At 32.3% G+C, this 25,864-nt stretch overlaps 1 protein-coding gene across 1 annotated transcript; it reads left to right on the top strand.

Moving 5' to 3' along the window:
• Nucleotides 1–8,326: 8,326 nt before the first annotated feature.
• LOC126886820 (trichohyalin-like) lies at nt 8,327–23,178 on the top strand. The gene is made up of 3 exons (XM_050653889.1): nt 8,327–8,881; nt 14,019–15,809; nt 22,865–23,178. The coding sequence occupies exons 1-3, from the start codon at nt 8,622–8,624 to the stop codon at nt 22,914–22,916; spliced, it is 2,103 nt and encodes a 700-aa protein (XP_050509846.1). The 5' UTR covers nt 8,327–8,621; the 3' UTR covers nt 22,917–23,178.
• Nucleotides 23,179–25,864: the final 2,686 nt, after the last annotated feature.

The following is a 25,864-nucleotide window of genomic DNA, read 5'->3' on the forward strand; positions in this document are numbered from 1 at the left end:
AACCTTTAATTCTCAAGGTTTTCATTATTACAGGGTGTTCACTACATCAAGATAGTTGTTATCCAAAAAGTCCTCGAGGTGTTTCCCAACGTTGGTGGTTCTAGAGTAGCCCCATCTCGTGGATGGACTATTGAAATCTCCAATTATGATGGTACTTGGCTGGATTTGTTGCTCTACCAATTCCAATGCAGGTATATTATCTGGCGGATTGTATAGTAAGAAAAGGATGACATGTTTCGAGTTTTTCCAGACTTCGACCTGGAACATTTCCAGTTTATCTCTATCCTGCATTTCGTGAATTATGTTAGTCTTGCATACTAGAGGGGTTTTGATTCCAATGATAATTCCTGACGCTACTTGTCGACTCCTCTTTAGCACATGGGTTGAATAGCCAACTGTAGGGTAGAGGTGAGGTGTGTCTGTAGCGGCTCCTGCCTCTACAATGACATATATATCAACGTTCTTTTCGAGAACGCTTCGTTTGAGTTCTAAAAACTTGCTGTTGCTTAGACCTCCAGCGTTCCAGAAGATGAATTTGAGGTCTGCGTCGCTGCCCTGAGAAGGGCCGTTTCGAGTAGGGATTCGTACACTCAACTCATGGATCAGCGCGCGTAACGACGAATCGCTGCTGCTCATTTAGCGTTACCCAGGGGACACGTGTGATCGTACCTTACGATAGACCACGGACGCGAGCAACTCTGTCCCCCTTTTTAGGCGCGATTGAGAGTAAAATTTCATAAATCTGCGCGCATGCGCACACAGACAGTATGGCGTTTAGTTGCTAAATCTTTCTAGTTATGTATAAATATATCAGTACAAGAAAAGGTGTGAAAAGAATATATTAATGTTTTTAGTAAATATATTTATTATAATTTTTGTCTTTGGATTTTTCTTCCTCAGAAGTAAGATGAGTATTATTAAAACATTTTATTGTATATTTATTATACCTTGTCTGTGTGTTACCGTGAATTGTCATTAGGTACGTCAGAATCAATATAGACACAGCCCTCGTAGTCTAGTTGATATAGCGTTCGGCCAGAGAACGAGAGGTTATTGAGTTCGAATCCAGTGCAATCCTATGTTTTTTTTATTTTTTTGAAAGCGGTAAGCACAAAATTAGTTTGGTGTTTTAAAAAAATTAAAACAAACTGTTATTTAAAGTATATTTATTTTTAGGAAATCATATAATAGAAGTATAACTTCTTACGTGCGTACAAAGTACACACACATTCTTTTTTTCTTAAAGTTCGGAACATCCTGTGTATTATTCTAGCATATATAAAATATTTAAATTAGAACTCAATTGTAACCTTAGGCTTTCTTAACATCTTGTTTTTTTATTCATTCGCTTATGTTCGATAATAAAAGAGATATGTACTTTAATATTACAAATGAGGCATGCTATTTGGTCTTGATCAATATCATTCCAAATCTCGAGAGCTACTGTTTCTACCTCTTGTAAGGTTCTAGGAGGTAGCAAAGGCTGTCGTAGTCTTCTGCCAATTATTTTTCGTATATAATCGTATTTTTTATATGCTAGAATATTCCACAGGATGTTCCAAACTTTAAGAAAAAACACAGTATGATTGTTACACCCGGTATAAAATGACCTTTACCTGTATAGCAACAATAATATTACAGCGATTTTCTTAAATAATAAGGCTGTAACACACTAAAAAAATCACTCAAATCGGACAACAGGTTTAGGAAATTCGAAACTTCTAACGTGTACAATTCAGCAAGCGAGTCGATTATTTTGCTCTCAAGTGTAATTTATGGTTAAAAAGTTCTAACCGGAAGTGTCATATATTATAGTTGCAGAAATAGTAGGTACATGTGACATATCAATCGAAGCTTATTGAAAGGTCGAGCTTCAATCTTCAGTTCCGGTTAGATCCATCAATAATTCGAAGTAATGTCTCGAATAAACGTTATTTACTTTTTCATAAGGAATCCAAACTGGAATAAAAATGTGAGTTCCTATACTCTGGGCTAATTAGCAAAATACAAGGAAAAGTTATTTACCAGCAATTTTATTGCTGGAATCGAATCTTATTATTGTACGTATTAATAATATAGGTATGCAAAGTCCGCAGACAGTGTGCTACTTTTTTTATAAACAAAATGGCGCCCGAAAATCGTTTTTTTTTTCAATTTTTGCTCTATAACTCCAGAGATTTTAACTTTACACCAAAAATGCCCAAATAAAAATTCACCGCAATTAAATTCTGCATAGAGACGTGTTTATCCCGATTCATTTCGACGAAAACTATCCCCAGAATAAGCGGGTTTTTCCAACAATATCTTTAATTTTCAACTAAAATTTTAGATAAGTAATTGTTAATCAATAATTAAATAACTTGGTAATGTAAAAGCCCTTTTCGCATAGATTATAATTCCAGAGGCCGATGGAAATTGAATGATGAGTTTAGCAACAATTGAATTGTTAATTAAAAATTTACGGTCGCTATAATAACGACAATAACTATGGTGCATAAGAATAACTATGATTTTTTCATAAAAATACACTATACCTATCTAATGTACTTTACAGAATTAAAATTGGAATATTTAAGCGGCCTCAGCAAAATTTTAAAATTATAAACAATTTTTTGGCTTATAAACAAATAGAATATCTCGGGAAATATTAAACTAAATTAAATTATGAAAACGGCATTCGAAAATCAGCGGCAGGACGCTTCTTCTAAAAGAAAAAACGTTTAATTATTACGAGTGGTTCCTGAGATACAACCGGTCAAAGTTGACCGGAATTTACGGCAAAGATATAAACAATAGGATCATAATTTTTAAACCATCACCTTTTCATTTTTGTCCTCTTTCTCCACACCAATTTTCATATCTTTAAAATACTTATAACATATACCTATTATTATAATAAAAACTATCGATAATACGTGTGAAAATTGCCAAAAATAGCAAAATTCCAATCAAAAATTAGGTTGGAGAAAATGTAACCCTCAAAGTTCAAAATCGGTATACGTTAAAAAAATGCATTTTCTCGGCTTCCCATGGAGCAATTTCCTTCATTCTTTTTTTGTTCCCTAGTAACTCGAGTAGAGCCATCGAACTAACGCATTATTAAATGTCAAACTTGCTTTTGTTTTGTTATAATATATTAATTTATTTATAAGAACAGAAAACTACATATTTTTTCCAGTTGTAGGCTTTTTTAGATAAACATAAATATTCTCATTTGAAAGCTGTATAATTATTTAAACAATTTTCATTTAAACAAATTAAAATTTTGTGTTATAATAAATAAATTAATTTATTATAACACAACAAAAGCAAGTTTGACATTTAATAATGCGTTAGTTCGATGGCTCTACTCGAGTTACTTGGGAACAAAAAAAGAATGAAGGAAATTGCTCAATGGGAAGCCGAGAAAATGCATTTTTTTAACGTATACCGATTTTGAACTTTTGAGTGTTTTCTCCAACCTAATTTTTGATTGGAATTTTGCTATTTTTGGCAATTTTCACACGTATTATCGATAGTTTTTATTATAATAACATATGTTATGAGTATTTTAAGGATATTAAGATTGGTGTGGAGAAAGAGGACAAAAATAAAAAGGTGATGGTTTGAAAATTATGATCATATTTTTTATATCTTTGTCGTAAATTCCGGTCAACTTTGACCGGTTGTATCTCAGGAACTACTTATCATAATTAAACGTTTTTTCTTTTAAAAGAAGCGTCCTGCTGCTGTTTTTCGAATACCGTTTTTACAATTTAATTTAGTTTAATATTTCCCGAGATATGCTATTTGTTTATAAGCCAAAAATTTCTTCATAATTTTAAAATATTCTTGAGGCCGCTTAAATAGTCCAATTTCAATTCTGTAAAGTACATTAGATAGGTATAGTGTCTTTTTATGAAAAAATCATAGTTATTCTTATGCATTATAATTATCGTCTTTATTATAGCGACCGTAAATTTTTAATTAACAATTCAATTGTTGCTAAACGGTTCATTCAATTTCCATCGGCTTCTGGAATTATAATCTACACAAAAAGGGCTTTTACATTACCAAGTTATTTAATTATTGGTTAACAATTACTTATCTAAAATTTTAGTTGAAAATTAAAGATTTTGTTGGAAAAACCTGCTTTTTCCGGGGAAAGTTTTCGTCGAAGTGAATCGGGAAAAACACGTCTCTATGTAGAATTTAATTGCGGTGAATTTTTATTTGAGTGTTTTTGGTGTAAAATTAAAATCTTTGGAGTTATAGAGCAAAAATTGAAAAAACACGATTTTCGGGCGCCATTTTGTTTATAAAAAAAGTAGCACACTATCTACGGACTTTGCATACCTATATTACTAATACGTACAATAATAAGATTCGATTCCAGCAATAAAATTGCTGGTAAATAACTTTTCCCAAAAATTGCCTATTCTCCGATAATCAGCCCAGACTACTATTTAAGATTTAAAAGTTACCCCCGCCCCACCATCAAGAGATATTGGTGGAGGGTTGTGTTTGCTGTCATTCGATAGGTTTTTAAAAAATATTGAATACTTATTTTTCAGTTTTTCGATACTATGTAAATTTCGCGAAATATTCGAGCATCCCGCTTTTTTAACACACCCTGTGTATTAACAAATACACTGCGCGTCAGAGAAAACGGGCCACCCACAAAATGGGTCATTTTTGATGTCTCGAATTTCGTAAACCTGTTGTCCGGTTTAAGGGTTTTTTTTAATATGTTATACAGGGTGGTTCATTTTATTCGCCTCGATATTTTAAAAAAATTTCTTTACAGAAATATACAGGGCCATTAATACTACAGTCTAAAATATTGTGAATTATACAGGGTGCTCCAAAAAAGACTGGTATATCAAAGTTATATTTTTTCTTATGGAATGCCCTATATCTGATGACATTATTGAATTGACCTTGAAAAATAAGCTGTACTTTCATAAGGCTTCCCTATACGTAAATACAGGGTATTTTGATTTATTTCGATTTTTATAAAAATGTAAGGTTTTAGAAAAAAATAAATATCTGCGAATCTAAGAATCAGTAACAAATTCTTTCTTGGATCTTAATAATTGACTATTTAGCATACTTAAGCAGACGCTTATTGCAGCAAAGTTTCTTACAGGGCGGTCAAAATATGAGATTATTCTATTAATAAATTCAAGCTTTAGTAACCTACTTATTTTAAATGGAACACCCTGTATCTTACTAGTCTATCGCGTAGAAAATATACTTAGCTTTCAATTTGTATTAGGGTTTTCTATACCTATCTTTTTACAGGTTGGTCAAAATATTAGATTGTTCTAATAACAAATTCAAGCTGTAATAACTTACTTATTTTAAATGGAACACCCTGTATCTTACTAGTCTATCGCGTAGAAAATTTATTTAGCTTTCAATTCTTATTAGGGTTTCCTATACCTATCTCCCTTCATTTGTTAAATATTTAAAGATTTCCTAATTTGTAAGCTTTAAAAATTAGAATTAAGTAAATATGTCGTGGTTATGTACAACACATCACCAACACCGGCAATATACTTAGACAAGATACTGTCATTAATAAAATTTTCATTATTATCATGTAATCACACAGAGCGTTGTATTATTTCAGTTGATTTTGACCTACATGTGACATTGAATAATATGTTTATATTATAAACTGCATACAATATATTAGATGCCGTATTCTGGAAGATATTTAAATTATATTTCATTTCGTTTAAGTATTTTCCATATCTTAAACCGACGGTTATTAAGTAAATTTAAGAACAAAACTTTTTGTTTGAATCTTTGAATCGCAATTACAAACAATTAAATGCAATGGCTACTATGACGAAAACGAGCCTATTGTACAAAAATATGTAACAATGGGTATTTACAGAATAACATCGGAATTTATATTTACAGAATAACATGTGTATTGAGAATGTTTACATGGAATTGAAGAGATTTTAAATATCTTCCATTATAAAGAATAGAATATCGAGTATGTCATTTAAAATAAGAACACTCTGTGTGATTAAATGATAAAAATATGAATTTTATTAATGAAAGTATCTTGACTAAGATATTTAAGTATATTGCCGGTGTTGGTGATGTGTTGTACATAACCACGACATAGGTACTTAATTCTAATTTTTAAAGCTTACAAATTAGGAAATCTTTAAATATTTAAAAAAGAAGAGAGATAGGTATAGGAAACCCAAATAATAATTGAAAGCTAAGTAAATTTTCTACGCGATAGATTAGTAAGATACAGGGTGTTTTATTTAAAATAAGTAAGTTATTACAGCTTGAATTTGGTAATAGAACAATCTAATATTTTGACCACCCTGTAAAAGATAGGTATAGGAAACCCTAATATAGATTGAAAGCTAAGTAAATTTTCTACGTGATAGACTAGTAAGATACACGGTGTTCTATTTAAAATAAGTAAGTTATTACAGCTTGAATTTGTTAATAGAACAATCTCATATTTTGACCACCCTGTAAGAAATTTTGTTGCAGTAAGCATCTGTTTAAGTATTCTAAATAGTCTATTATTAAGATCCAAGAAATAATTTGTTACTGATTTTTATATTCGTAGATATTTATTTTTTTCTAAAACCTTACGTTTTCATAAAAATCGAAATAAATCAAAACACCCTGTATTTAGGTATAGGGAACCCTAATGAAAATATAGCTTATTTTTTAAGGTCAGTTCAGTAACGTCATCAGATATAGGGCATTCCATAAGAAAAAATATAAGTTTGATATACCACTATTTTTTGAAGCAACCTGTATAATTCACAATATTTGTAGATTGTAGTATTAAAGACCCTGCATATTTCTGTGAAGAAATTTTTTTAAAATATCAAGTGGTTTTCCGTACAGACACCGAGGCGAATAAGATGAACCACCCTGTATATTATAATAGCCTTATTCTTTAACAATATCGCCGTAATAATATTGTTGGTAGAGAGGTAAATTGCCATTGTATACCGGGTGTACCAATCAAATTGTGTTTTTTTCTCAAAGTTCACCACACCCTGTGGAATATTCTAGCATTTATAGCATACTGAAATTAAAACCCAAATATAGCCCCACGTTTTCTTAACATTCTCTTTTTTGATTCATTCGCTTAAGTTGGATAATAAAAAAGTTGGGTACTTTAACAACTAGCCATGTTCTTCATCGATACAGGGTGTTTCTAAACAAGTGCGACAAACTTTAAGGGGTAATTCTGCATGAAAAATTAATGACGGTTTGCTTTACAAACATGTTCGCAAATGCTTCGTTTCCGAGATACGGGAAGTTGAATTTTGTCTTACAAACTGACGATTTATTTATTGCTGTAAAACCGGTTGAAATATGCAAATCAAATTTGGTTGGTTTTAAGAGGCAGTTATTGAGGATTTTTTGACATACTATTAAGAGTTTTATATTCACCATTGGCGTGCATATAGGTAATATTACCCAACACGCAGATGTTGTTTCTAGCAGATGTCGCTAAGACATCCATGACATTTCGTTAGTTGCAATTCGAGGCTAGTAGGCCTGAATTATTTTAGTTTCTGACAAGAAACTAACAAGTTTTGAAACCGGCCACAGTGCTTGTAGCGTTCTCTGAACGAACTGAAATAAAAGAAGGCTTTGGTTCCGTTTTGCAACGAAATGAAAATGTTTATTCATTTTTATTTCTATTAGGTTACTCCTATCTGAGTATAAGGGTCCATTTTTCGTTGGAATTTTTCCACGCTGAACAGGTGAGCTGTGAATTGCAAATTGTAGAATTCCCTCATGTTCTTTTTACTCGAGCTTCCGTTTGGCTTGCATTTTTAGAAGCCACGGAGGTGCAACCAGAAAAATGGTCCCAAAAGGTTTTAATTTAATATTATTTTATATTTTATTAGATTGAAAACTTTGACTTATTTATTATTTTTAAGCCTCCGAATTGACTCCATTTATCATTAAAAAAAAGTGGTGAAAAATAACTAAAAGATTAAAAAAAATTTTTAAACCTCAAAATCTTAACAATGTATAAAAAAATTATAACTGTAATAGTTTTTTCTTTAAATATTGTCTTTTTTCTAATTTTTAAAGTAAAATTCCCCATTAAAAAAATTTAAATCTCTAAACGTATTGTAAAAAGAGGGAGTGAACACCCCCCGAAATAAAATCCTGGCTACGTCACTTATTAATATAAGCCACAAGAAAATAACTTCAGAATAATTTTAAAAAAATGCGTTTTCTTTGTAAGACCACGTAAATCGAACACTTCTTATATAAACAAGTAAACGAAACTTTCCATGAAAAGTTTGGCACCAAACCAACCCCAAGAAATCTCACAGTGTACCCTCATGTGAAATTTATCACAATTGCATTAAATGTAGTGCGTCTTTCAGCCCCAAATTGATTTCAACCGCACACAGTTAGCTGCAAATAGCTTTTTAACGAGTTAAAGCCCAACCGAGTATGAAATTGAACTTGAGAAGCCCTATAAATATCACATCACCGAGCTACGTCCGCCATACCGTCGCAGAACACAACAAGATACAAGTCCTAATCATTGTACACCAACTTGACCACACAAGCCACCTCGAAAGAAGAAGAGAAATAGTCCTCAGTTCCTGTCCAACATGTTGCCGCTAAAAAAACTCATATGCAGTAAGTCCGTCTGGATCCTTTTTATTTGTTTGACTTCCACCACTTTTGGATTCTTGGAGAATTTAAGCAGGAATGATATCAGCCGCAGGAATGTCCGAGGAAGCCGTTCGTCGGTGGAGAGCGTCGTCGAGGAAATGCCCTTTAGGAAAGACACCAGGAGGCAGGTCAACGAGAAAGACAGACTTTATGAGAACTTGTATGACAGGCGAAGTTTTAGAACTGGAACCGACAGGTAAGCGACTTACTCTTGCTCTATTGCTTTCTATTTAATTTTACTCACATCTATATACACATACATATATACTAAGGATTTCCACAGTTTTCACTGTATTCCTTCACTCAACCATTCTCTCCAGCTTTTCTGTCTTGCCAGTCCCCTTCCTGTAGATTTCTTCTCTCCGTAGCTTCGTCCACTTTATCTCTGAAGGATCTTCGTGGTCTGCCTCTCTTCCTTTTTCCTATCGGGCTCCACTCTGGTATTCTGTTTATCCAACGATTGTGGTCTGCTCTTCTGACATGTCCGTACCTGTTTAATCTCTTCTGTGCGATGTAGTCTATTACGTCTGAGTTCACTCCCATTTTTCTCTTAATCTCTATGTTATTTATTCTATCTCTCCTTGTTACTCTGCAGCTTCTCAGTTTTCTTATTTATTGTCCAATTTTTCACATCCATAAGTGAGGATACTTCTTGTCATGGTATATATATTCTTCCTTTTGTTTTTTGCTGATGTTCTTATCCCACTGTACGGGGTTCAATTTTCGTATGTAGCCTCTTGTTTGTCCTAGTCTATTTTTTATATCTTCTTCAGTTGTTCCTTTATTTTATATTATGAAACCTAAATACTTGTACTTGTCTGTTCCTCTGATTTGTTTACCTTCGTCTATTTTCAGAAGTTTTATTTTTGTATTCTCCGTTGTTAGGTATTCAGTTTTCTTTGGGTTTATTTCTATCCCATTCTTTGTATATTCCTGTTCAAGTTTTTTTACTCACATCTTTATTAGCTTTACCAATTAGATACTTTTTTATTTGCCATTTGCCAATGCAATTTAGGTACCTACTATTTTTGGAGGGAATGAGCCACAATCTTTCTTTGAAATTACGTTTATTTGAAGTTTCGATTTCCATTTCGGAAATCGTTCTCAAATACAAAACATTAATAAATTAAACAAATTTTGTTTTTGTTACGTGATAGATAAAAAAGTTCTTCTAATGATTTAATTTTATCTGACTCATTTATATTGACAATTCAGACATATATTATACATGTAGATGATTTTAAAATGGCATTGCCAATATTTATGAGTTGCGTTCCTGGGACGACGTTATTGGAAGGATAGTTCATTCGACTACCTACATCAAATCAACTTTAACTTAAGAATATCCGTCAGAAAAATTATAACATGTGAGCATATAGTCTTTAAAAACATAATCATGAGAGAAACAAAGTAAAATTTTCCTGTTAGTGATACCATAGTAAATCATGAGGAAAAAAAACCGGAAAAAACCTCATGATGCTATCCCGACGTGGTAAATATTTGGTCTTACATTTAGTTTACTTTTAAAATTAACAACAAGCTCTGATTTTATGTTAAGTATGTTATTTTAAAACACGTTATTAGTTTACTAATAGTGGCATTTCCTTTTTATTAATATTCAACCCATATGAAAACAAGAAATCAATAGAAAGAAAATACTACTATTAGTAAACCAATAACATATCGATGATACATCATTTATGTTTTAAAATAATATACACATAAAATCAGTACCAAATACTTAGTATTATGAGTTGTTTTCCTGATTTTCTCCTCATGATTTACTATGGAATCACTAACAGGAGAATTTTACTGTCACCATTGCATGTGGCTGTCTAGACAAATCACATGCTATAATTTTTCTGACAGATACTCTTAAGTTGATTTCATGTAATCAAATGAACTATTTTCCAATAAAGTCGTCCCAGGAACGCAACTCATAAAAATTGGCATATTATTTTAAAGTCATCTAATTTAAAATGTATACTATATGTCTCAATTGTCAATAGAAGAATTTTTTACCAAGTAACAAAACAAAATTTGTTTCAATATATTAATATTTTTTATTTTGATAACGATTTCCGAAGTGGAAATTGAAACATTAAATAAACTTAATTTTAAAGTAAAATTGTGGCTTATTTTTATCAAAAATAGTAGATTTGTATTCGACATTGTGTTACATGTTAAGAGATTTAATTTTTACTTTTTGTTAACAAACGCACTCATTTCTTACAATTTGAAAAAGTTTCATTTGTGGGTTTTTATCGAAAAAATTTGATCATTGTCTTTTTCTAGAGCTGCCTTGTAATATATATTCTTAAATAGGAGTGGCATTATATAATTTTCTACCATATAATATATTCTTTGATTCTTCTGGATAGTATATTTTACGTGAATTTATTATATATTATACCGGGTGTCCACTTATATTTTCCCCCATTTTAACTACCTATAACTTCTAAACGGCCCAATATAGAAATATGCGGTTTTCGCTGAAATGTTTTATTTTAGTAAAAGTTTTGTTTGAATGGATTGAATTTTTTATATCGCTTTCAATTACGAAAACAAAAATGGCGGATTTTAGAAAAAACGTTGTTGACTTTTTTTTAATAGAACACCCAGTATATTTTTTTGTAAATTGAAAGAACGGTCATTCACCTATCCAGCTCTATAAAGCTTTTTAAAATAGGTTATCAAGTCATTGAGTAATTAATTTTTAAAATTAGAGGTGCAACGTGGAAATCACATAATTAAATCACGTGATTAAAATACCTATAGTCGATGAAACAAAGCTGAAAAAATGGCAAAACCTCGCAATTTTTTCGTCCAGCATCGATTTGTACAAAAAATTGGAATTAGCCTCATTACACCCTCTAGTTCATTTTCTATATTGAACCGTTGTACGCTTTTGGTTTTTTAAGGGTGAAAACTACCCCTAATTGTAAAAAATTATAAAATAACATTTTAAACTTTAATATTGTCAACATTTAGTTCTTATTAGTTACATAATGATTGTTTTATGCTTTAAGATATACTATCGTAATATTTGAACCCTTAAAACCACCCTTGTTGGAGCTATATGTAAAAAATTTACTTATCCTAAAAGAATAATTTCGGCTTGCATCGATTTACATAAAAATTTGGGATTAGGATCATTGCACCCTGTACTCCATATTCTATAACGTGCTCAAGGGCGTGGATTATTTTTAGGGGTGTAAACTACCCCTTATTGTCAAAAATTATATAAAAACATTGTAAACTTTAATATGAGTAAAATTTGGTTTTGATTGGTTAAATAATGATTGTTTTATATTTTAGGATATAATATCATAATATTTCAACCCTTAATAACATTACAGTTTTTACAAGTAGATATTTTAATAGATTATAAAGAAAAAAAGTAGAATTAAAGAATTACAAAACATTTATTTACACATTTTTTATGGGAAATAAGCCACAATTTTACTAAAAAATGAATTTATTAACGTTTCGAAGCCCAAATCGGGTTTCGTTGTCAAAATCGTATTTTGACAACGAAACCCGATTTGGGCTTCGAAACGTTAATAAATTCATTTTTTAGTAAAATTGTGGCTTATTTCCCATAAAAAATACGTAATTTATTTACACAAAAATACGAATTTACAAATATGTACAAATACAGATACAAATAGTTTTTAAGTCATCTTTCAGTATGCGAACCTTTTCTGTGGTATTATACATACATTGAAAATTATCCATAAGCGGACTATCCGAATTTTTCGAAAAAAAAAATCGTCTTATAAACATAGCTTCTTTATTTTCGGCAATAAAAAGTTTATTAAAAAATGACTTTGTAGGAGTTTTAAAGAGTTATAAGACTGTGTAAACTAAATTCCGTAAGATCTCTTAGTTTTTAATTAGGGTGGGTTTAAAGGGCTCGAATAAGGGGGTGTTTGCTCGTAAATAGAGGTTTTAGATAGCTGTATCTCGTTAACTGTTCACTGTAATGAAAATCTATGACAAGGGAATTTTAGTTATTAAAAAAGCTACAATTTAGTAGTTAATCATTTTTTTCGTATCTCCAGTATTTTAGGAGATATTTTGAAGTAAAAAGTAAAAAATGGGAAATTCCAAAAAATTAATTTTTCTTTAAACTCCAATGTTTCTAAAATTAGCCCTTTTAAATAGGTCAAACTTCTTGGGTGTATTGATAATACAAATATAAAATGAATTACAGAAAATTGAAGACCAATTTTTAATTAGGAGGGTAGTTAGGGGGTTGTTTTCACTAATTTTTTCATAGAGAAAAGCAGGTACCGACATTTTTTTGATCATAAGTCGCTTAATTTTCAGGCTAGAAACTTTTAATTATTATTTTTTAAAAGACCTAGCTGTATACTTGAAAAAATATTCTGTAAGTTTTCCTTGAAAAATGCAAAGTTTTTCCGTTACTTTACTTTGAATATTTCAAATTATGCATTTGACGAAAAAAGTTAACTTTTAACATGCCGTATCTCGGTTTGTATTGGTCTTAAAGATATTACAGAAAAATAATTTGGTTTGTGTTACTAAAAGATACAATTTTGATATCCACAGTTTTTTTGATTAAATGCATATTTTTCGAGGTATTCTCAAAAACCCTCTAAAAAGGTCGATTTTTTCATCGAAAAACTGTTACATTCAAGCGCGAATAACTCGAAAAATATTAGTTTTACGAAGAAAATGTAAAAAAACATTTTTTTCTTAGAATTACATCGATTTACTTGGTTAAAAAGTAATAAAAAATTCCCGCCTCCGAGATGGGGTGGCAACTACCCCCAAAGTTTTAGCGTATGATAGCGGCATAATATAGAAAATGATCCTTGGACTATTCCCTACCTTCTGTGAAAATTTCAAGTAAATCCATGCTGGACGAAAAAATTGCGAGCCAAAATGCTTCATTTCCTAGAGTACTAAGCCAATTGATATTATGTTATGTGATTTCCACATTGCATCTCTCCTTTTAAAAATTAATTACTGAGTCATTTGACAACCGATTTTAAAAAAACTTTATATCGCTGGGTAGGTGAATGACCATTCTTTCAATTTACAAAAAAATATACTGGGTGTTTCATTAAAAAGTCAACAACTTTTTTTTTAATCCGCCATTTTTTATTTAAAAGCGATATAAAAAATTCAATCAATTCAAACAAAACTTTTACTAAAATAAAACATTTCAGCGAAAACCGCATATTTCTATCTTGAGTAGTTTAGAAGTTATAGGCAGTTAAAGTGGGGGAAAATATAAGTGGACACCCGGTATTAAAACATTAATAGTTTATGTTTAGAAATCAAATATAAAATTTCTTCTCTAGATTCAGAAACCGAAACATCGACATCCGACTTGATCGCCGGAACCAAAACTGGAACGACGAAAGAAGAGCTCTGAACGACCGAGTCTTCCTCACACCAGTTCCTGACATAACTATTCCCATCAGGGGCGTCCCCAATGAACGAAGAAGCCGGGATGTAAGACTAAACAGAGAACAACGCGTCAGAAGCCCGGATAACCGATCAGAAAGACTATTCCGTGATGATCGCCGATCAAGAGATACAAGAGAAAATGAAGTACAACGAGAAAGACGCGAAGAAACCTTTACCGATAACAGAATGAGGAATATAAGAGAAACTCAACCAAGGTCCCTTAACATTCGTGCAGAGAGAATGGTTCGAGAGACTTTATCCAGAGAAAACAGGCAACAAGACCAACATATAAGACAATTAAGAACCAGGAATAATAGACAAAGAGAACTCCGCACAAATGATGACAGTCGTCTACAAAACAGGGACCAGCGCGTTGAAAGGAATATAAGGACCAACCAAGAACGTATAAACGAACGAAGACAACTTCAAGAACGTCGAGAGGAATCCCAAGACGAACGAAGACAACTTCAAGAACGTCGAGAGGAGCCCCAAGTTAGGAATCACAGAGAACAAAGTCGTGAACGAATGCTAAAATCACGTAACGAATATCTCAGTCCATCACGTTATGAACAAAACTTACGAAACAGTGAGAGGAGGATTGATAATAGGGAAAGGAATGTAGAAATTCGTGAACGTAGGCAGGAAAACCAAGAAAGAATTCGAGAAGAGACTTTCAGGTACAATCGAGACAACACTTTGGAAAAAAATAGGCAAATACGTTCATTAAACGGTCGTCAAGAAAGACGAACAGCTTTTGAAGCGACAATGGATGCACGAGAATCACGAAATCTCTCAACAAGACGTTTCCGTGACACCCAAGAAAGAAATATAGAACGCAGGATGGCCAATAGTTATAGAGACTCCAACGAACGTAGCTTGGAAAGAAGAGATGTTCGCTCAGTAAGATCTAGCAGAATTCGCAACAATAGAAGCAACGGTTTAGATGCCAACATGAATGAAATCAGGCAAAATCGTGAAAGAAACATTAACATTCGTTCTGAGGACAGATCAGACCTCTATAGGGAACGCGAAGAAAGGAATCAACGCGAAAGACAATTCTCCAGAGAACACAGGTATATGGACCGTAGCACATATGCTAGAAGAGTTGGTGAAAGTCGCTATCGGTATGATAATGCTTACTCCAGAAGCTTTAATATGCCATCACGGTCAGTAAGAGACCTCCCAATAAGAGCTAGCTTGGCCAGAAGTGACTCCGCTAGGCAAGCAACAGAAGCTCGACTTAATTCAGGCATCGCTGAACGAGAAACAGTCAGAGACCTCCCACAAAGAGCTAGCTTGACCAGAAGTGACTCCACTAGGCAAGCAAGAGAAGCTCGACTTAATTCTGGCGATTCTCGACAGGAAACTTCAACTTGCACATCAGTCCAAAGGGATATTAATAGACAGATATCGATACAAAGGAATACCAGAGAGAACGATGCTCGACCGAAAGAACAACCACGTGATGCTGTGTCGCGATCTCCCAATTCCATTGAAAGACGGTCTGTACCAGTTGTAGAATTCGTACCAAACAGTAGGAGATATGGAGAAGAACTTAAAGATATTCCATATCACAAACACAACATGAAGTTGGATGCTTTGGCTAACGTGATTCAAGTTATTCTTGGTGTTTACTTGATTGGGCAAATCTTGGCGCACTCTTCAAAGAAGAAGTCTTATGGGTAAGTCTTTCTTTTATATTTATACAGGATGTTTAGTAAAGAATAGGCCATAGATTAACCTTAGATTCCTGAGGTTAAAATAGGCCGATTTAAGCTAACTTACATTAGTACAAAAGTTGATAATAACCGAAATACAGGGTGTCAAAGTTAAACTTTTATTTTATTTATTCTTGAATATTTCCTGACAATAACACGAAATTTGGTAAGCGGGGTTTTTTGGGACGAGAAATCTAAATTCGGCACCAAAAATGATGTATTACCCAGAGGGAGCCACATACGTCTTTCAGTGCTCATTTAACACGTTCAGTTTTTTTATCCCCCACTCTACATACTTTTTGAATCAAAATTTTTATTATCTTAATATTTTTACTTAAAAAAAAGGTATACTACATTCATCTCGTTAAACTCAACGGTTTTTTGAGATAAACGCATTTTAAATCTGCGAGGCAACATAATGTTTTGCATTATCATTGTAGTTACACCCGAAAAATAACTTAACACCATAACAATTTACAAAAATGTATCGCAAATTTCTTCAAGTGCAATTTGCGATGCAATGACATAAATATGAGAACTGGCACAATTATTATGGTTTCAAGTTTATTTTTCGGGTCTAACTACAATGATATTATGCACAAAAATATGTTGTATCACAGATGTAAAATTCGTTTATCTCGAAAACAGTTGAGTTTAGCGAGATTACTGTAGTATACATTTTTTTAGTAAACATATCTTATATATAAAAATCTATTGCTGTGCGTTAGTCTCGCTAAAACTCGAGAATGTGTGGACCGATTTGGCTAATTTTGATGTTGAATTATTTGTGGAAGTTCAGGGAAGGTTTATACGGTTTTATATTGTCATTTTATTAGCCACCAAAATTTTTACAGCTATATGTATAAAATGCTCTTTTTACAGTGTTTGTTGCCATACTCCTCCGAAACGACTTGACCGATTTTTATGAAAGTTTGCAAGTGTACTCGACCGGACCGTGAGTAGGTTGTTGTCTATATTTCATACCCGTGCGTCTTAAGGGGGCTTGCCACCCTTATATTTATTTCTATTTTTTCAGACAAACTCTTTTTTTTTAATTGCATATGATGTGGAACGTAAAGATACATAAAACCCTAAATTTTCACTTTTCTATCACTAACCGTTATTTTTTAATGGCCATTTAAATATTTTACATCTATATAAACAAAAGAAAGTCGTGACAATTACCAACACATAACTCGAGAACGACTGAATAGATTTTTATGAAATTTTCCGCGTGTATTTGACCGGACCGAGAATAGGTTGTTATGTATTTTTCATATCCGTACGTCGTAACGGGGGCTGCCCCCTAAAATATTTTTTTATTTTTTTGGTCAAACTGTTTTTTCTTAATTTTATGTGATGTGGAAGGCAAAGGTAAATACAACCCTAAATTTTCACTTTTCTATCTTCGACCGTTATTTTTTAATAGCCATCTAAAGTTTTGCATCTTATATATAAAAATCTATTGCTGTGCGTTAGTCTCGCTAAAACTCGAGAATGTGTGGACCGATTTGGCTAATTTTGATGTTGAATTATTTGTGGAAGTTCAGGGAAGGTTTATACGGTTTTATATTGTCATTTTATTAGCCACCAAAATTTTTACAGCTATATGTATAAAATGCTCTTTTTACAGTGTTTGTTGCCATACTCCTCCGAAACGACTTGACCGATTTTTATGAAAGTTTGCAAGTGTACTCGACCGGACCGTGAGTAGGTCGTTGTCTATATTTTATACCTCTACGTCATAAGAGGGTTGCGTGTGACGTCATAACTCTCGCAATAAGGACCTGAAAAATACGAAATTAATTCGGTGTACTCCTTGCTGAATTCCGAACAGAACCTTACTAAATTTTTTTTCTAGCTCAATCGGTGTCCAAAACACAATATCTTAAGCCTTAGAAATATTCTGAGGACAGAAGAAGAACGAGCAACAAATTTCATCGAAGAAAAGTGCAACTGTTTAACTTTTGGACTGAATTTGGGCAAAATATGAATTTCTTAATTTTTCGAAACTTTCAAAAAATATCTCTACCGAACTTTTCTGACGAACGGCAAGCAGAAGAAAAGTTCTGAGCACACGAAAAGAACAAGCAGCAAATTATAAAATTTTATTTAATTTTAATTAATTTTGTTTCATTTTATTAAATTTTAATTATTTTTATTAGATTCTATTAATTTTTTTTAATTTTATTATTTTTTTAAATTTATTTATTATTTTTATTTAAGTTTATTCAGTTTTATTTATTTTTATTAACTTTTATGAAATTTTATGACATTTTGTTTCATTTTATTTAATGATATTTAATAACTATATTAACACCTATATAGTTGGACAACCCTGAACCCAATTATAAATACAGGGTTGTTTTGAATGTAAATAAAATAAAGCTGTTATATTCATTATAAGAAAAACAAATTTAAGATTGCAACTATTGCACTGCAAACTTTTTCTAACTAAATTTTATTACTTCAAACATTATGTGTAATTCATTAAAAATAATAATAAAAACTCATTCACATCGAGCATTTTTTGTTTATTAATTACGAATTCCTTTTGTTTATTTTAAGTTTATTGTTTACAAAAGTTTGTTCTTATCTATTGAGGCAGTACGAAGTCTGCCGGGTCAGCTAGTTAAGAGAATAAAAATGTTGATTCAAAAAGTATATAGAGTGGGGGATAAAATAAACTGAACGTATTAAATGAGCACTGGAAGACGTATGTGGCGCCCTCTGGGTAATACATCATTTTTGGCGAATTTAGATTTCTCATCCCAAAAAACCGCCGCTAACCAAATATCGTGTCGTTATCCTATGCATGCCCAAATAAAATATAAGTTTAACTTTGACACCTTGTATTTCGGTTATTATCAACTTTTCTACTAAGGTAAGTTAGCTTCAATCGACCTATTTTAACCTCAGGAATCTAGCACAGTAGCTATTGCCCATTCTTTACCAAACACCCTGTATATTTAGATTACAACGTCATTTCTTTCAATTAGTGAAATAGGTTGTATAAGAGTGGTTAGGTATACTTATAGATTCTTTATTATCAACCATAGATGTGGTTAGTTATGTTTGAAATATTCAAAATTTTAGTTATTTTATAAAAATATTAGGCCTGGATCCTGCATACCAAAAAAAGTTTATTAATAGCAAGCTGAAAATTTGTTAATAGCTTAACTGTGTCTAGTCGGACACACGTTGATGTACAGGAATACTGGAAGTTTTAATTGTGGAACAGGTTACAGGTTTCTAACGTCAGACTACGAAAACGTCCCATTGTATTTTGTCGGACAGAACTTCCAATTGATTTGTTACCCTTTCATTAAACTCTCATAAAAAGCAGACTGCTATTTACCACCAACATAATTCATGTCCATGTCATTTGACGTGTTCTATGTGTTGGACTTATTAAAATGCCTAAAATACTTGTCGGACAAACATTTTTTCATTTTATATAAAGTTTGCAATTGAATAAACTTAAAAACAATCTGCTAGTTTTATACAATCATAAACTTGTCAGGATGACACGTTGCATAATTAAAATCACGTTCCACAATTAAAATTTCCCCTGTTCCGGTGTTCTCATCCATCAAAGTTTGTCCGACTAGACACAGTTAAGCTATTATATCTAATAGGGCGCATCTGTAAAAATATTAGTACATTTGGATGTTGAGAAGTGACTCATATTTTTTTGCAGAAATTGCTTAAAAATAGCTTATATAATAATATTTGAGTTATCCTCCACCCAAATAGGTCGGGAGCATTGTTTAAATAATCAAAATGTCAAAAAATAAAGGAAAAATTCGATTTTTTCTTCGTTTTTTGATTATAACTTTAAAAGTATAATTTCTGAGAAAAGTTGTACTGACATAAAAGTTGCGTAATTAAATTTCTTACAATATAGGATTGGTTAAAAATTTTAAAAATTGCCACCCTTGTTGCAAAATAGTAATAATTGCGAAAAAAACATAAAAAACAAGAATTTGCATTTTACGTTTTTGAACCATTTATGCTACACTTAGGACTTTCATATTACACCCAGAAAAACTTTATGATACAGTAAATCAATACTGTAAATTTCATTAAAATCGGTTTAATAGATTTTGCAATCCAGCTTTCGCAAAAAAATTCATTTTTTCAAAAGGTTGCAGGATGAAAATAAAGCAGACAGCAAGTTGAATATGTTTTTACATGTAGAAGAATATTGTATATTTCATTTGCAATTTGCAAAATTAAAATCGGTTAACTACCACGACGTCAAGAATTTTTTTAAATAAACATTAATTTTTGATGCTACGCGCAGGACAGCGGATACGTTTGCTCTGATTGGGCATTCCAATAACCTTTGATGATTGATAAATTTTAATTTTTATTACATTTCGATATAAATAAATAAATTTGTTTATTGCAAAATAAAAACACATACTCTGTCCTTTGAAATATCTAACACTTTTTTTAGCAAAAACTTTCTTTCTTCATATATTTAGATAATAAAAGTTTATTATTTTTAAACATATGCAATTGTTTAAACAATATTTTACATCATCAAATTAGTTTGATTTTTGTGGAATTAAAATATAACAAAATATAGAGCAAGAAAATAATATATTAGATAAAAATTGGAAGAAATTTTGGTGGAAATGAACTTGTGTGAATCGAACACCGCTGTCCTGCGCGTAGCACCAAAAATTAATGTTTATTTAAAAAAATTTCTGAAGCCGTGGTAATTAACCGATTTTAATTTTGCAAATTGCAAATGAAAGGTACAGTATTCTTCCATATGTAAAAAAAATTCAACTTGCTATCTACTTTATTTTCAGTCCTGCAACATTTTGAAAAAACGAATTTTTTTTGCGAAAGCTGGATTGCAAAATTTATTTTGCAAAATCTATTGAACCGATCTTAATGAAATTTACAGTATTGTTTTACTATATCATAAAGTTTTTCTGGGTAAAATATGAAGGTCCTAAGTGTAGTCCTAGGTTCTAACATAAATGGTTGAAAAACGTAAAATGCGAATACATACTTGTTTTTTTATGTTTTTTTTGGCAATTATTGCTATTTTGCAACAAGGGTAACAATTTTTAAAATTCTTAACCAATCCTATATTGTAGGAAATTTAATTACGCAACTTTAATGTTGTTGCAACTTTTCTTGGAAGTGAATACTTTTAAAGTTATAATCAAAAAACGAAGAAACAAATCGAATTTTTCCTTTATTTTTACATTTTGATTATTTAAACAATGTTCCGGACCTTTTTGACTGGGAGGATAACTTAATTATTATTATATGACTTATCTCCAAGCAATTTCTGCAAAAAATATGAGTCACCTCTCAACGTCCATCTCAAAACAGATGCGCCCTGGACTATTAACAAATTTTTAGCTTGCTATTAATAAACTTTTTTTGGTACGCGGAATGCAGGCCTATAAGGAAAGGACAATTATTCATAGACGGATACTCAAAGAAATAGAATTATCCGAAAATCATAAAGAAAAAAAAAACATTTCTTTTTAGCACTCACGACGACTGTGTTTGAGGCACACAAAATAAACGAAGGTCTCGTTGCTCAAAATCGGAAGAGATGTGCTGTTCAGAAGCCTAAGCGGTAATGAATAATGTTTCCCGGCGATCCCATACCTGTGGTTATGGTACGATTTAATTAAGCCAATAGAAAGTTATCAGACGCAATTTCATTTAATTTTGCTCTCAGCGAATACAGAATGGGAATTTAAATAATGAATTAAAACTTATTACGACTTTTTAATCATTACATCTTTCATTTAAATAATGAAAAACGAAGAAAATTTAATTATTCCTCTAAATCCAAATTAACAAAATATTCTTTTTTTCATTTTAATAAAATACTTATATGCATAGGGTGTCCCAAAAGTAGCGGAACGTTCTAATATTTCACGAAATATACATTGGACCACAAGAATGAAAAATATGTTTTCAGTATTTTTCGAAAATCTGTCGAATGACACCAAACACCACACCCCTATCCACACACTGGACGTGGAGTGGGGGTAATTTTAAAATCTTAAATAGAAACCCACATTTTTATTGTAGATTCGGATTGCTTACGCAAAAATAAGTAATTCGAAATAATAACAAGTAAGTATTCGAGAAAATTCTTCGAATTGCGGATAGATGGCGCTATAATCGGAAAAACTATTTATCCTGATACCTTAGGTAAATTATGGAAACGGTCTAATATCTCGAGAAATACATTTCCAAATGAAAAACCAAAAAACACGTGTTTAGTATTATTCAAAAACCTATCGAATAACACTAAAAACTACCCCCCAGTCCATCCCATGGAGGTGGGGTGGGGGTAACTTTAAAATTCATTGTTTATTGCAGATTTGAATACCTCATAAAAAGTAAGTAACATTTATTTGAGACACTTTTTAGATTTGTTGATAGATGGCGCTAATAAATCATATTTATCCAATTACAGCGCCATCTATCAACAATTCTTAAAAATGTCTCGAATAAATATTCCATATTTATTCATGAGGAATCCAAATCTGCAATAAAAAACGAATGTTCCTATTAAAGATATTAAAAGTTACCCCCACCCCACCTTCATGGGATAGAGTGAGATGTCGTGTTAAGTGTTATTCGGTAGGTTTTTGAAAAATATTAAACACATGTTTTTTAGTTTTTAATTTGGAGGTCTATTTCTCGAGATATTAGACTGTTGCTATAATTTACTTTTTCCGATTATAGCGCCATCTACCCACAACTCGAAAAAATGTCTCGAATAAGAGTTGCTTATTTTTACGTAAGGAATCCAAATCTGCAATAAAAATGGGGATTTCAATTTAAGATTTTAAAGTTACCCCCATCCCACCTCCAGGGGGTCGTGTTTGGTATCACACGATAGATTTTTGAAAAATATTGAACAGGTATTTTTCAGTTTTTCGATTGGATGTTCATTTCGCGAATTATTCGACCGTTCCGCTACTCTTGGACACCCTGTATGATATGAATATGTTCTTTTGTTACAGGTTGTATAAGATGCTTCCCACTTTGAGCGCCATCAAAGAAAAACTAGAATAGATCCTTATTTTCATTTATCTTTTTCTTTAGAATGCCAACGTCTTGAACTGATGACAACCGCCATGCTCTAAGGTACCTATCTGTAGCTTAAACTTAGTAGTAGTTAACTTTAACGAGAATAAACAAATGAACAACTTCATCAACTCAAAGTCTATCAAAATTTCGGAATAGAATATTTATTTATTAGTTTAAATTATGTAATGAAAAGCTATATATGTACAATGTTATAGAAGTAGATTAATAAATGTTCACTCAAAACATTCATGTGATATCTTACTATAATCTCCATTTCCATCTCCAGATGCTCCAATACCTTCGTCAATCATAGGCGTAACCGGGAGGGGTGGGTTTGGGGGTTATAACCCCCCCATTGGGATGTACTTTGAGCTCTATACGCTTAACACCATAGCCCTCAGAGACCTTCCAGTAGTTGTAACCCCCCCCCCCCTTAGGATCATCCTGGTTACGCCTATGTCGTTAATGGACTGGCTTACCAGCAAGATGAATTGTTACATGCCACGCAAGATCGAGAACATCATCATCATTATCTTTGCCTTATCCCTATGCGGGGTCGGCTTCGCTAATTGCATTTCTCCACACAATTCTATCTGGAGTCATATCAATAATTATCCCCTTTACCAACATGTCCTGCCTAATCGTCTCCTCCAGGTGTTCTTTGGTCTTCCTCTCCTACTCTTTCCAGGAACCTGAACTTCAGCAATTCTTCGAATTGGGTGATTAACGCCTCGACGTTGAACATGACCAAACCATCTCAACCTATGCTTTCTCATTTTTTGCATCAATTGCTGCCACACCTAGATTTCCCCTAATATACTCATTTTTAATTTTAACCTTTCTTGTCACTCCACTCATCCATCTAAGCATTCTCATTTCTGCCACATGCACTCGTTGTTCCTCTTTCTTTTTCACTGCCCAACATTCAGTTCCGTACAACATAGCCGGTCTTATGGCTGTTTTATACAATTTTTCTTTCAGCTTCATTGGAACTTATCTGTCACACAACACACCACTGGCTTCCTTCCACTTCATCCATCCCGTCCTATTCTACTGCATGCATCTCCATCTATTTCTCCATTACTCTGTAATACTGATCCCAGATACTTAAAACTATTGCTTTTCAATCATTTCACCATCCCAGGATACCATTTTATTTGTAGTAATTCCATCTTTAAATAATGAACATTCCAAATACTGTGTTTTTGTCCTACTAAGTTTTAAACTTTTTCCTCCAGAGCTTGTCTCCACTGTTTCAGTTTTTGTTCTAAGTCTCTTTCACTATTTCCTACTAACACGACCTCATTAGCATACATTAAGCACCATGGAATGTTACCCTGTAGTTTCGCTGTTATCTGGTCCAAAACTAATGAGAATAAATATAAGGATTAAATCACCGATTCTTGGTGCAATCCTACTTTCACACGAAATTTATGTCTCACACCTGTCCTAACACTAGTCGTAACTCCCTCATACATATCTCTCACAATCCTTACATATTCACCAGGCACTCCTTTCTTATTGAGTACCCACCACAGAATCTCTCGAGGAACTCTATCATATACTTTCTCAAGATCAATGAATAGCGTATGAGCGTTTGTTTCTTTATTCCTGTATTTTTCCTTATAATGAAAGGGACAAGATCAAGAACGATATCTGCAAATTGTCATGAAAGCTACCCACGCCTAAAATTTGGACGCGGTATTCAAGAAGATAATCTCCATCTTAGGTGTGTTTATTAACGATTTTATGAGTGTTATCGATAATAAAATCATTATTCTATCGTATAGTATTGTCATGGGGACTTTAACGCCAACATTGTCGTCTTGCTGAAGGAGACAACGTTGGAGCATACGGTCTCGGTACCAGAAACAATAAGGGAGATAGACTTGTACAATTCTGCATAAAGAACAACCTGTTAATAGCCAGCTATACACAGAGAATTGTAGAGTAGAATTGTTAGGAATCAAATTAACTTCATATTGCTCGACTAAAATTTTCTAAACTGGACTGAAGCTGACATTCATAGTGATCACAATCCAGTTATAATGGAATATAGACTGAAAAGATTTCTGAAAGTTCAAAGAGAAAAAGAATAAAGTATCAATATTGAGAAATAAATAGAAACGATACAGAACTTGGTACAGACAGTCGTTGAAGTAACATGGACTGCTCTAAAAACAAAAATAACAAAGATATAAGAAGAAGACGCTGGGTTCAGGAAAAACAACAAAATGAGAATGGATAACGCAAGAGATCATGGATATAAGAGTAAAACATAAAAAAAACCCAACGTAATATAAACGAATCAATAAAATCATCGAAAAAAAGTGTAGAGAAGCTAAATAAAACTGGAGTAAAACTTTAGGAAAGATACACCTTTAATGTCCATAAGAAAACGAAAGCAGTACCAGATGGACACAGAGACAAGAAACAATAATCACGAAATAATTATAAGTACAGAAGACAAACTGTAGAGATGGAAAGAATACATTCAGGCACTTTTTGACGACGATAGAATTTGTGTTCCACCATCCACAGATGATCGAATAAATGAAAAAGGTCCAGAAATAACCGAAGAATAAATTATTCATATAGTAAAAGCTCTGAAAAATGGAAAAGCGATCGGTCCAGACAATATCAACGTCGAAGTACCTACTTAAATTAATTGCAAACAACGAAAGTAAAAGCCTAGACTTGATAACAGCACTATTCAATAAGACATATATTATGACACGGTAAAATACCATCCAACAAGATGGTACAAGATCCATACACCAGGTAATGGCTTATAAATACCTAGGTCATGTGATTCGCATAGGAACAAAATAACGTTGGTTATGTTATATAACCAATGTTGGTTATACGAATGTGTCTTAAGAAAAACCTTTAATCAGTGTGCTCTGCCAGTGTTGACTAACGGAGCAGAAACG

The sequence above is a fragment of the Diabrotica virgifera genome, chromosome 1 (genome assembly GCF_917563875.1).
Source record: "Diabrotica virgifera virgifera chromosome 1, PGI_DIABVI_V3a".
In the NCBI taxonomy this organism is placed as follows: domain Eukaryota; kingdom Metazoa; phylum Arthropoda; class Insecta; order Coleoptera; family Chrysomelidae; genus Diabrotica; species Diabrotica virgifera.